Source organism: Ictidomys tridecemlineatus, chromosome 5 (genome assembly GCF_052094955.1).
Source record: "Ictidomys tridecemlineatus isolate mIctTri1 chromosome 5, mIctTri1.hap1, whole genome shotgun sequence".
NCBI classification, from domain to species: Eukaryota; Metazoa; Chordata; class Mammalia; order Rodentia; family Sciuridae; genus Ictidomys; species Ictidomys tridecemlineatus.
The window spans coordinates 121,409,297-121,422,696 of NC_135481.1; the positions used below are offsets into that span (position 1 = coordinate 121,409,297).

The 13,400-nt window shown below is 47.3% G+C and overlaps 1 protein-coding gene across 1 annotated transcript in view; it reads left to right on the forward strand.

Moving 5' to 3' along the window:
- Positions 1-13,400, forward strand: part of Dync1h1 (dynein cytoplasmic 1 heavy chain 1) — a 64,380-nt gene that overhangs the window by 20,525 nt on the left and 30,455 nt on the right. Inside the window, exons 11-29 of the mRNA XM_021720683.3 lie at positions 1,846-1,992; positions 3,001-3,141; positions 3,471-3,647; positions 3,742-3,852; positions 3,931-4,050; positions 4,651-4,890; positions 6,760-6,915; positions 7,065-7,178; positions 7,413-7,523; positions 7,600-7,809; positions 7,968-8,114; positions 8,317-8,483; positions 8,578-8,751; positions 9,281-9,446; positions 9,531-9,719; positions 9,958-10,152; positions 10,757-11,039; positions 11,461-11,561; positions 12,565-12,724. Coding sequence (XP_021576358.3) covers positions 1,846-1,992; positions 3,001-3,141; positions 3,471-3,647; positions 3,742-3,852; positions 3,931-4,050; positions 4,651-4,890; positions 6,760-6,915; positions 7,065-7,178; positions 7,413-7,523; positions 7,600-7,809; positions 7,968-8,114; positions 8,317-8,483; positions 8,578-8,751; positions 9,281-9,446; positions 9,531-9,719; positions 9,958-10,152; positions 10,757-11,039; positions 11,461-11,561; positions 12,565-12,724 — 3,109 coding nt within the window. The remainder of the gene's footprint in view (positions 1-1,845; positions 1,993-3,000; positions 3,142-3,470; positions 3,648-3,741; positions 3,853-3,930; positions 4,051-4,650; positions 4,891-6,759; positions 6,916-7,064; positions 7,179-7,412; positions 7,524-7,599; positions 7,810-7,967; positions 8,115-8,316; positions 8,484-8,577; positions 8,752-9,280; positions 9,447-9,530; positions 9,720-9,957; positions 10,153-10,756; positions 11,040-11,460; positions 11,562-12,564; positions 12,725-13,400) is intronic.

Below are 13,400 nucleotides of genomic sequence, written 5' to 3' on the forward strand. Positions count from 1 at the left end.
AGACTGAAGGGTCCTGAATATCAAGGAGAAACTAGACAAATGTCACAGGTTGGAAGTGATTGAGAGATGTGACAAGTGTCATGTAGCCATTTGGATCAGGTCCTGGGGACCTGACTGATGTCTGTGCTATAGTTCACAGACTCAAGTCAGCGTTTCTGTCCTCGTGAAGGGTGTTTACATGAGAGAGTTGGTGACACTACTCAACTTATAAGCCTAAAATAATTTCAAAAAAGGAAGTAATAAGAAAATAGATAAACTTTAAGGTGGGTGTGGTAGTGCACACCTAAAATCCCTGCAGCTCAGGAGGCTGAGGCAAAGGAGTGTAAAGCCAGCCTCAGCAACCTAGTGAGGCCCTAATAACTCAGTGAGACCCTGTCTCTAAGTAAAATTTTAAAAAATAATAAATACATAAATTTTAGAAAGGAATCTACACTGGGGACTCTGCCTACCAAGCATTCATGAACTATTCAGAAATTATTCATGAACTGGACACACTCTGCCCACAAGTAGAAGTCTAAATCCAAGTCTTGTGGAAGTACAAGCAGCCCAGAGGTTGCCCCTGCAGACGGCATCTCTGTCTGCAAGCTGTCTGTGTTCCCCTTGTGTGAAGGAGTGGTCAACCAGCACTTTGTGAGCTTTCCAGAGACTTGTGCAGTTCTGTTGTTAGAACTCTGCCCACAGACCTTGTCTGCCACTGTGGGAGGTCGCCCTGCAGTTCATAAGCCAGGCACTTATTCTGTGTTTACCGTTGACAATAAAAAGGCTCACAGAATGTAAGCCCAGAAGAATCGCAGGTGCAGATGTTGAACTGGGAGAAGCAAAGAGGCTTTTTTATCTTTTTCTTCCCTTTCCCAAACCCTTAATGCCTGAATTTTTTTTTTGCTTTTTAGTATTATAGGTATTCTATGCCTAGAGCATTCTTTTTTATTATTTTTTATTTTTTAGTTGTAGTTGGACACAATACCTTTGTCTGTCCATTTTTATGTAGTGCTGAGGATCAAACCCAGGGCCCCGCACATGTTAGGGGAGCACTCTGCCACTGAGCCCCAGTCCCAGCCCCATGGAGCATACTGTTTAAAGTACTCAGTCACAGAGGAACAATGAGTATGTCTAAGCCAGTAAATTATCTGAAGTGGGAAAATTACCTGGTTTGAGTTGGAATTCTGGAAGAGCTTAGAGCACTGGCAGGTGGCACAGATTAGTACAGCTTGGAAAACCAGAGTTCCTGTCATGTATGGCTGGCAGCCAGCACCCACCTGCTCTCCCTGCATCGGGGCTTGGCTTCTTGGGCTTCAGATGGCCATATCAACAGAGGTCAGGGACATCAAGTCTCAGGGTGCTCAATTAAGCATTGGCTGTGTATTCGATATCCAGGCACTAGGAACCGTGAGGAGATAGAGCAGTGCCTGCCTTCGATTGTGTGAGTCGGGGGCCTGAACCACTGAGCTACAGCCCCAGTTCTCATGCATTATTCATTTGTTTGTTTTTGGTATAGGGGATTGAACCCAGGGTTGCTTTACCACTGATCCCTTTTTTTATTTTGAGACAAGGTCTCACTAAGTAGTTGAGACTGGCCTCAACTTGTGATCCTCCTGCCCCAGCCTCCTGGGTTGTTGGGATTACAAGCGTGCGCCACTGCACCCCACTTGCCTTTACCTTATGATATAAGTGGCAAGGGTGTACATCATAAACATGAAATTACACAAGGTCCTCTAATAAAGTGACAGACTTGGTTGTTCAGACTGAAGTAGTATAATAATTTAGAGAAAGTTAAGATTCAAAACAATCTTGAATATATTTATTGAAATATAGTGCTGAATAAATAATGAGACCTTTCTTTTACAGAATGTTGTTCATGAGCTAAGAATAACCAATCAGGTAATCTATTTGAATCCGCCAATTGAAGAATGCAGATACAAGCTCTATCAGGAAATGTTTGCGTGGAAGATGGTTGTGCTGTCCCTCCCCAGGATCCAGAGTCAGAGATACCAGGTCAGCCTTCTGGGGGCTTGGAGCAGGTGCCCTCTGAACAGGGTTCTCCTAGGGGCGGGGTGCGGTGACACTGCTCTTCGTGTCTTTCTGGATCCTTAGGGAGCCCCAGAGGAGGCTTTGTACGACTTCCATGGAGACACTTGGCACTGGTGGCTAGGTCTTGGCTGTCTCTCCATAAATGTCCTTCCATGAGTGTCTTTGGAACCTCAGTACCCGCTGCTTCTCCGTTGTCCCCACTTTTTATTAGAGAAATGTTCAAACATGCAGAAGTAGCAGGAGTTGTGAGCTCCCACCATCCAGATTTACTTATCAACTTGTGACCAATTTTATTTCATTTATATTTCCTTCCCTACCTTCCCACTCCTATCAGATTATTTTAAAGTAAATTCCAGATGTGACATACTCTTGTTAGTGTACTGCTAGAAGCAAATGAAAACTTAAAACACCATTTAGTCCCTGGCCTCTGGCCAATGTTACTTCTAAATAGGACCAGTGGTTTTCAAGTAAAAAGATTCCACAACTACAGCAGACTCTTCTAGAACTTAGAGATCCTATTGAGAACTTACCTTTTCCTTGGCTTCGACATCAACTTAGTTCTTTAGGATGTTCAAGTAGTTAACTGATATAGTTTGAAATTTTGTCAGTGGTTAGCCCAAAACTTGGCAATGTCCAGCTAATCAGAGCCAAGCTGTGCGTGCTGGCCCTGCCCCTCAAGGAGTCTACCTGTGATCTTTAGGATCCTTCTTGTTGTGCTTCTGGGTTTAAGTAGCTGCAATTCTATTTGCATTGTTCTCTTGTTTGTCTCCAAACTTGACAAACTGAAGTCAGCCCTCTTCAGTGCACTAGCTCCTGTTTCCTTTCCCTGGGTTCTTCCCTCTATTGGAGTCTTTCTGTCACATGAAGTACATATCACAAGGCACAGCAGGGTCACCCCCGTTGTCCTGTGGCCTTCTGGTTCTGGGAGTTCTACTGCACATTGCTTGGCTTCACTTGTGGCTTGTTGCTCAGGTGGGCGTGCACTACGAGTTGACTGAGGAGGAGAAGTTCTACCGCAATGCTTTAACGCGCATGCCGGACGGCCCTGTCGCCTTGGAGGAGTCCTACTCTGCTGTCATGGGCATCGTGACTGAGGTCGAGCAGTACGTTAAGGTAGGAGGCCTTTCTGGACTCCACCTACTTATGCTCTAGAGTCTTCCAAGACTCTTCAGAGTAGGAGACACAGAGTGTAGAGCTGAAGGATCTCAACAGTCCCTAATGTGGGACACTAGGTAACATTTACTAATTTTAAAGCAAAAAGTAAAACTGGGACAAGTACTTTTCGGTTTTTTGGTTTTAACTGTGATGTTCAAGTTCTGAGCATGTGAAATGTGAGTTTTTCTAATGCTGAGAACACGTGGGTCTTTTTAATGGAATGTGAAAGGACTGTCTCGTCATTCTGGACAACGGAGCGATGGTGTTTGACCTCACTCTTCATGCAGGTCTGGCTCCAGTATCAGTGCCTATGGGACATGCAGGCTGAGAACATCTACAACAGGCTGGGCGAAGATCTCAACAAGTGGCAAGCCCTCTTGGTCCAGATAAGGAAGGCCAGGGGGACCTTTGACAATGCAGAAACCAAGAAGGAGTTTGGACCAGTGGTTATAGATTATGGCAAGGTGAGCTCAGGGTGTTCTTGACAGTGCCAGGATACCTGGGAATCAGCACTGCTGTCCAACTGCTGACCTGCTACTGTGTGCTGCTTCACCCCAGGTGCAGTCTAAGGTGAACTTGAAGTACGACTCCTGGCATAAAGAGGTTCTGAGCAAATTTGGGCAGATGCTGGGCTCAAACATGACCGAATTCCATTCCCAGATCTCAAAGGTGAGGAGGTAGATTCTGCATGTAACTAGGCTGCTGGGGGTCTTGGCCAGGGGTAAATGCAGCCCTCTCTCTGAACAGTCTCGCCAAGAGCTGGAGCAGCACTCCGTGGACACCGCCAGCACCTCTGACGCAGTGACCTTCATCACCTACGTGCAGTCTTTGAAGAGGAAGATCAAGCAATTTGAGAAGCAAGTGGAGGTGAGCTCTGCAGATAGTTAACTTCTCGAGCAAAGACACTAGTTGAATTTTAGTTTTGTATTGTTTTGCCTTCCGAGGGCACGTTCTGACTTGACTCTTAAAGCACATTTTTTTACATATGGTCCATAGACTATCCTGTCCTAACCACCTGATGTGCTTGTTAAAATACATTGCTAAGGCCACCACCCTAGGAGTCTACATTTTTAAAAGTTCTGCAGGTGATTCCCATGCACACAGGGTTTGAGAACAACTGGACTTTTGTTTGTTTTTTCTCTTCAATTTGCTATAGTTGCTTTCAAGTCACTAGACTCGAATATCCCTTCTAGATTCTGGAATGGAGTGAGGCTCAGCCCCTGTCTGCTCTCATGTCCTGTTCAGGCCCTCTGGGTACAACTAGGTGCAGTAACTAGTCAGCCATGTTGGACTCCCAGGGCATGCTGCCCTCTGACCACAGTAATCAGGCTGGAAGGTTATACAAGAACAAGTGTCGTGATCTTTTATGCTCTCTAGCTCAAAATGTCTTCTCTGTGATGGGACTCTGACAGTAGTTTCTCTTACTGTAGAAGGCAAAAAAATCACTTTGTCTTTTAACTTTCAAAGCTCTACCGCAATGGTCAGCGCCTGCTAGAAAAGCAAAGGTTTCAGTTCCCACCTTCCTGGCTCTATATCGACAACATCGAGGGAGAGTGGGGAGCCTTCAATGACATTATGCGGCGGAAAGACTCTGCCATCCAGCAGCAGGTGGCAAACCTGCAGATGAAGATCGTGCAGGAGGACCGGGCTGTGGAGAGCCGCACCACCGACCTACTGACAGACTGGGAGAAGACCAAGCCAGTCACAGTGAGCCTCACCAGGCCATGCTAACCACCAGCATGATCTGGAGGACTTTCTTTCAGATTTAGAAACCCTTGCTGTGTGTTAGCTTGCCAGTACTAGAGAAATTTTCCCCCTTTTTGTAACAAAAAAGCAATACTTGCAGCCAGTTATGGTGGCATGCACCTGTAGGCCCTCTGCTTGGGAGGCTAGGTTAGGGAATGGCTTGAGCCCAGGAGCTCAAAGCAGCCTGAGCAACCTAGCAAGATGCCCCTCTCAAAAACACAATAATCCCAGTGGCCTGGGAGGCTGAGGGGAGGAGGTTTACATGTTTGAGACTAGACTCAGCAACTTAGCAAGGCCCCAAGTAACTTAGCAAGACCATGTCTCAAAATAAATGAAAAAGGGATGTGACTCAGTGGTTAAGCACCTCGGGTTTATTTCCTGGTACCAAACAAAACAAAACTGGGTGTAGTGCAGTGGAAGAGTGCTTGCCTAGTGTGCATAAAAAACCAATACTTGTAGATGGTGAGTAAAAAGCCAACTTGGGCCTCTCATTACCCAGAGACACCATCATTTAAATCAGGGTATAGTCTTGAGAGCTAAAGATTTTCTGTTTTTAAATTAGTCTTTTCCTTTAGGCATGCTCAAAAATCAGAATTTGGGCCCGGTGTGGTGATGCACACCTATAATTCCAGTAGCTTGGGAGGCTGAGGCAGGAGGATCACAAGTTCAAGCCCAGCTTCAGCAACTTAGCAAGGCCCTAAGCAACTTTGTGAGACCAAGTCTCTAAATAAAAAATAAAAAGGCTGTGGATGTGGTAAAGCACCCCCGGGTTCAATCCCTAGTACTAAAAATAAATAAATCAGACCTTGGTTTCTGTAAAGGGGATGTGCCTCACAGTGCCACCAGGCAGTGTGTGCCGTAGGGAGGCAGGTTCTGTTGCTGTCCACATGCCTGTGCTCCATCATCCCAGTGTTTACTGAGCACCAAGGCTCCAGGCTTCGTCCTAGCAGCAAGGGTGTAGCAGTAGTGAAAGGGACAAGAGCCCCCACGCTCCTGTCGGGGGAGAGGTAATAATGACGAACAAGAAAAGCATGTCCCTTGAGGCAGGTGCTGGCCAGGGTGGCAGAGGGTGCCAGTGGCTACTGCTGTGTCTGGGAAGGGGATGGTGAAGGGAGACCTGAAGGAGGGGCAGTGGTAGGTTGTGCTCATGGAAAGGTGACAGAAAGTAGATGATGGCATTTTTGGCTTATTGGGGTAGAATTCAGTGTTTTGCTTATTTAGATGTACAGATGAGCATAGGGAAAAAAGGAAAGGAAGTTAAGATATCCAGAATGCCCTCTAGTTTAGAGGCCTGGTGTGCAGCTGGGCCCTTGCAGGTTCTACTTTGTGTCTCAGAGGACCTGCTCTCACTGAGGCCAGCATTGCTCATTACATTGTTCTCTTGTGGATCACCTCAGCTAGGGGAAGTGCCAGAAATGTGGTGGGATTCTCCTCTGGTAGAAAACCGATAGTTTCTGCACTTGTCCTTTGTGTCTGTCTGTGAGTTAATGGGTTTAGACAGGAAATCTTTAACTGTATTGTTCGTGGGGAACCAGGCCCATCTCCTGCCACTCTAGTCTTCATGGGGAACAATGGTTTGTCAGAGAAAGCCAGGCCTTGGCTTTGAGAGCTGTGCCTGAGCGCGCCCAGCCAGCGGCCCCTGTCCTCCCTCCGCCTCCCAGGCACTGGTGTACACTCACAGCCAGTCCTGTGCACAGGCCCACGTGGACGATTGTTGAATTCGTACTCCCATGCACACGTTCAGTCAGGAATTCCCAGGAGCTCCGTAGGCCCTCGCATAAGCCACAGCTTTCCTCTCCCAAAGATTCCCTGTGCTCTGGCTTCTCTTAGGGCAACCTTCGCCCAGAGGAGGCGCTGCAGGCTCTGACCATATACGAGGGGAAGTTTGGCAGGCTGAAGGACGACAGGGAAAAGTGCGCCAAGGCCAAGGAGGCGCTGGAGCTGACCGACAGTGGGCTCCTCAGTGGCAGCGAGGAGCGCGTGCAGGTACCGACCACGGAGCTAGCTGGGGTTCCACTCCGCCGGGCTCTGCCACTGAACCCCTGCCAGAGTCTGGTGTGATTTCCTTTTTCTTTGTTAGTTGTGAGCTGTTTGCTCTTTCCACCATTTGACTGCTTTGCTATTCTTCATCACAGGTGGCTTTAGAGGAATTACAGGACCTCAAAGGCGTTTGGTCAGAGCTATCTAAGGTCTGGGAGCAAATCGATCAGATGAAGGAGCAGCCCTGGGTCTCAGTACAGCCTCGGAAGGTAGGTCTTGTCAAAGTAGCTGCTTGGTGTGTGCCTTTGTAGTATCAGTTACAGACTTCATTTAGGAACCTTGCAAGCAAGTAACTAGAGTTCATAAGATGTCACTTAATGTCCTATGTGTCATTAACATTATTCACATTATTATTGAAAAGCTTATTTCAAAACCATTTTTAAATATTTCACCATTTAAAGAAATGTCAGCAATTAAATATCATTGTGTGTCTCTTCTGACAGCTTCGACAAAATTTAGATGGCCTGCTGAACCAGCTGAAGAGCTTCCCCGCGCGCCTGCGGCAGTACGCCTCCTACGAGTTTGTTCAGAGGTTGCTGAAAGGCTACATGAAGGTAGGCCAGAGAGCCACGGGCAGTGGGCAGCCACCAGAAGCACACCCGCCCAGCACCGTGTTCGCTCCCCGTGTAGGTGAACATGCTGGTGATCGAGCTGAAATCTGAAGCACTGAAAGACCGCCACTGGAAGCAGCTGATGAAGAGGCTGCATGTGAATTGGGTGGTTTCCGAGCTGACCCTTGGCCAAATCTGGGACGTCGATTTGCAGAAAAATGAAGCTATTGTCAAGGATGTACTGCTGGTGGCACAGGGAGAGATGGCCCTGGAAGAATTTTTGAAGCAGGTCAGTAACAGGATGGGATGTGTTCAGGCTATAGTGTAGACTTGAGCATTGAAACAAAACCTTGTCACCTGTGGTCCCTTACATCCCCATAACCCTTGTCCCTTGGCAGTTAGACCAGTGACATTCTGATGACATGCCTTTTCCTGGTTTCAATTTAGATAAGAGAAGTGTGGAATACTTATGAACTCGACTTGGTCAACTATCAGAACAAGTGTCGCCTGATTCGAGGATGGGATGACCTATTCAACAAGGTCAAGGAGCACATCAACAGTGTGTCTGCCATGAAACTCTCTCCATATTACAAGGTATGGTTACTGGGGAGACCTGCTCCCTGGGCAGAGCTCTGTGCCTCCATTACTGTACTTCTGCACTGACGAGGTACCTGCTTTTTAAAACATCAGTCAGATGGCTTTTCTGGGATCCCAGTCTTCATTTTTCAGTGAGTTTTCTCAGATCCATGAGTGAAAAGCTCAGCAGATGAGCTTTGCCCTTTTGTGTACCTGCCAGGTTTTCGAAGAGGATGCCCTGAGCTGGGAAGACAAGTTGAACCGGATCATGGCTCTCTTCGACGTGTGGATTGATGTGCAGAGGCGATGGGTCTACCTGGAAGGCATCTTCACAGGCAGCGCGGACATCAAACATCTGTTACCCGTGGAAACCCAGCGTTTCCAGAGGTACGACTTCTAACCGGGGCCGGGTGTTGGTAGGGGCTGGAAAGCACCCTCCATAGAGGCTGACACATGTGTTGTCTTTTAACTTTGTCCATAGCATCAGCACGGAATTCTTGGCGCTGATGAAAAAAGTGTCCAAGTCTCCCCTTGTTATGGATGTTCTGAACATCCAGGGAGTGCAGCGTTCTCTGGAAAGGCTGGCAGACCTGCTAGGAAAGATCCAGAAAGCACTGGGAGAGTACCTGGAAAGAGAGCGATCCTCTTTCCCCAGGTAAGGTGCTTACTTTGACTCAGACTGAAATGGAGTGGGTTTCAGTTGTGCTTTTCCTTCTGGGCTTGAGTGTTGTCAGTTTTGTTAGCCAGTAGTCCTCAAATGAACACCGTTCAGCTCATATGCAGTGACTTCTAGTGGCACTTTCAATCCAGTCTCTTCCTCAGCTCTGTCAGGCTTCACAGGGGCTCTCATTTCCCCTCGGGGCAGCTTGCATCCCTCGAATACTCTAATTGTTTCTAAGTGGTGGTTCTTTTTTATGAACAATTTTCTTACAATGACTAGAGCAGATTTTTTTAAAAAAATGACTTGATGAAGTAAGGGTAAATGGCACTGAATTATTTCTTAAATCTTACTGAATAAATGTATATATCTTTTGCTGAGGACTAAAAGAAGTTGGGATATAATCTGAATTCAAGGTGGAGATTTTTCTACTAGTAGCCACATCTCCTTTGTCTTCCTACAATCTAAAACTTTTCCTAACTTTTGTACAAATAATAGTAGCCACTTAAATGCTATTTAATTTTAGGTTCTATTTTGTGGGTGATGAAGATTTGCTTGAAATCATTGGAAATAGCAAGAATGTAGCTAAACTACAAAAACACTTCAAGAAGATGTTTGCTGGAGTTTCAAGCATCATCCTCAATGAAGATAACTCTGTGGTCCTGGGCATTTCATCCCGAGAAGGAGAAGAGGTAGGACAATTTACATTTCAGATTTAGAAAACTGCTTTCATATATTCGCACATCCTAATTCATATTTTTTCTTTTTAATTTCAGGTTATGTTTAAAACTCCTGTGTCCATCACAGAACATCCCAAAATCAATGAGTGGCTCACACTGGTGGAAAAGGAAATGAGAGTCACCCTGGCTAAACTTCTTGCTGAATCTGTTACAGAAGTAGAGATTTTTGGTAAAGCAACATCAATTGATCCAAATACCTACATCACATGGATTGATAAATATCAGGTAAACTATGGATGAAAGCGCTGCCTGACTTTACAGGTGACCCTTTGGAAGCCAAAGGCTGGGGTGGGAGGATCACTTGAGCCCATGAACTCTGCCAGCATGAGCAAAAGCAAGACCTTCTCTCAAAAAAATAAACCGATGGCTGGGGTTGTGGCTCAGCGGCAGAGCCCTCACGTTGTATTTAAAAAAAAAAAAAAAAAAAAACTGACCCTGTGGACCTGTGTCGTGTTTCTGCCAGGCCCAGCTTGTGGTGCTGTCGGCCCAGATTGCCTGGTCTGAAAATGTGGAGAGTGCCCTGAGCAACGTTGGAGGCGGTGGGGACGCTGCACCCCTACACTCCGTGCTGAGCAACGTGGAGGCCACCCTCAATGTGCTGGCAGACTCGGTCCTCATGGAGCAGCCCCCGCTCCGGAGGCGGAAGCTGGAGCACTTGGTGAGTCTCGAGCCTGGCCCTTCCTCACCTCTACGCCCTCACACCTCAACCCACATTGGCAAAAGAGGCCACACCTAGGACACATTCCTGTCGGTGTCACAAAAAAGTGGAGGACATGTTCCTGCTCTCCGGGGGTCTTTGGCTCTGTGCTCCTGTTGAGGTGTACTCCAGGGTCAGATGACTGCAGGCAGGAGAGCATCCTGGCCTTGGTCAGAGTCTATCACTCCTCCTCATGTCCTCTTAGAAGTGGCCAAGACAGTGCTGGGCGCCTCAGTGTGGGAGCTCCCAGGCTCCCAGCCCAGCAGGTGGGCTGCACTCTTGGGCAGACATGAGAAAGCCGCTCCCCTGCCCCGTGCTATGCCAGTTGCAGTTTTTATGTATCGGCAAGGGTGCTGTTGTTTGTTGTTTCTTTGTTTTGCTCTCGCTCTCAATTCTGTGTCACAAGAGGTTTTGCTATTGTCTCTGGAGGTGAACTTGAGTTTTGTTGTATTTACCGAGAGCCACTGTAACTGGACATAGAATCCCAATTTAAATTTAGCAAATAATCCAGAGAATGCTTGGTTTGAGTGTTACTTTATCTTATGCCAAACGTTTATTTTCTCAGATAACAGAGTTGGTTCACCAGAGAGATGTCACCAGGTCTTTGATAAAAAGCAAGATTGACAACGCCAAATCTTTTGAATGGCTCAGCCAGATGCGATTTTACTTTGACCCTAAGCAAACCGATGTGTTACAGCAGTTGTCAATTCAAATGGCAAATGCCAAATTTAATTATGGCTTTGAGTACCTGGGTGTTCAGGACAAGCTGGTCCAGACCCCTCTCACTGATCGCTGCTACTTGACGATGACACAAGCCTTGGAGGCCAGGCTGGGGGGTTCCCCATTTGGTAAGTTACTCCATAAACCTGGATAGAAATAATCATGTGGTAGACATAATTTTAAAAGGCTAAGCTAGGGATTTGGATATATTTCTTAATTACACAGTTGGTACATTCTGAAAACTTAAATATGTTTGCCTTTGTTGTATCTGCTTTTACTTTTAAAGTGAATTGCTTTGCCAGGCATGGTGGCACACACCTATAACCCCAGCAATTTGGGAGGCTGAGGCAAGAGAATCACAAATTCAAAGCCTGCCTAGGCAAACTTAAAAAGGGCTTGGGATGTAGCTTAGTGGTAGAAATCCCCCCAGTTCAAGCCTAATACCACCAAAACAACAACAACAAAAAGTTAGTTTTTACTCTTCTCTTAAAGTTATATTCCCATTAAGTAGCAGATTCAAGTACTCAACTACTTTTCTTCAAATAATAGGTCCTGCTGGAACTGGGAAAACAGAGTCTGTCAAGGCTTTGGGCCATCAACTTGGACGGTTTGTTTTAGTTTTCAACTGCGATGAAACCTTTGACTTCCAGGTGAGAAGCTTTATCAGATCCACCTAAAATCAGATGTCCTGAAGGGGTCACATGGGAACACTGAATCTGGCTTCTCAGAGCCACCAGCCTTGCAACTCAGTGTGATTTTTTTATGGTTTTCTGAGTCCAACAGGGACAGGTATTGTTTCAGTGTTGGAGGAATCCAACTGTGCTTTGAAGTTGATTTCTAACTTCATGTTCTCAAAGTTAAATGTTTGTCATTTACCCAGAAATGCTAAGCTCCTGTTTCTGGAAATAAACAATATTATGTGTGAGAAACAAAAAGTAGTAGAACAAAAACATCTGCTTTGTCAGTGGGAGCTTTTGGGCACAGGAGGAGAACTTGGTCCACCTGCACGGTGGTCATGCTATCTGTAGGTGCTGGCCCCTTTCCTCAGTGAGACTCAGACCCCACCCTCAACCACCTCAGTAGGCGGCTGAGACTCTGGTTTTCAGGAATGCCTGACCTGCCCAAGGCTGGACCAGTCTCCAGAGCCAGTATTCTATGTAAAGCCCACGCTGAGACCAGGATGTCTTGGATACCACTACCATGGGCCGCAGGGCCTAGCCAACAGGGGCCATTCTTCTCACCAAGGTCGAGGCTCTGGCAGCTTTGGCTCCTGGCAAAGCCCCTCCTGGTGTGCAGACACCCTCCCAATGGAACCTCAGTCTTTCCTCTGGTGCACACAGAAAGAGAGAGTTACGTATCTCCATCCTCTTATGAGAACGGCAGTCCTAACTGGGCACAGTGGCACATTTGTGTAATCCCAGCAACTCCAGGAGGCTGAGGCAGGAGGATGGCAAGTTTGAGACCAGCCTGGGAACTTAGTGAGACCCTGTCTCAAAATTAAAGGCTAAGTGGTAGAGCATCCCTGAGTTCAGTCACCAGTATCACAAAAATTAACTATTTCCAGAAAGCCTGAGTCTCTGAGTACAGCTACACTGGGGTGCACTGGGCAGTCCACAGCGGAAGTTTCACCTTCTCTCTTGCCCTCCATTTCAGGCAATGGGACGGATCTTTGTGGGGCTTTGCCAGGTGGGCGCCTGGGGCTGCTTTGACGAGTTTAACCGCCTGGAGGAGCGAATGCTCTCTGCAGTGTCCCAGCAGGTGCAGTGCATCCAGGAAGCCCTGCGGGAGCACTCCAACCCCAACTATGACAAGAGTAAGACGCCTCCTTTTAAAAACCACTCTGAGCAGGTAGAGGGAATTGTGACGTGAGAACGCCGTTCAGGCCCTGTCGTGCACCAAGGCCAGAGACCAAGGGGACAAAGCCGTGGCTCTGTGTCAGTGGCTCGTGGCCACTGCTGGAGCTGGGCACACCCCACCCACACTTATGCCCTGCAGCAGGGCTTCCTCTGCCAAGCCAGGGCCTGAACTTTCCCACATGGCATTTGCCACAGGAACCCTCGGTTTGCCCCCTGCCCACATCCCAGGGAGCCAAGCCCCCAGCTCCTGTGGGCCCACATTGTACCATCTGATCTGTCATCAGGCCCACTGTCAGGGTCAGATGTTGAAAGAAACATGTCAAAATTGGGAGGGCCAGGTCCACAGGCTGTTTTGTTTCCTGTTATTCAACAACAGTGGTAACTTGTCTTACAAAGAATTCCCAGACCTCCTAAATAACACACAGGAATGTCAAAGCAGTCCTTACGTCTGTGTCAATACTCATGAGTAAACAATCCTGAGTGGTTCGGGGGTAGGAAGGGGGGCTGGGTTGTGTGTACTACTCGGGGGCCCTAGGAAGAGGTGGTCCTCGTGCTGTAGCCACCAGGCATGCGAGAGCATGGACACATTCCCTTCTGTACACATTTCCATTCCTAAGCTGTCCTGCTGCCACT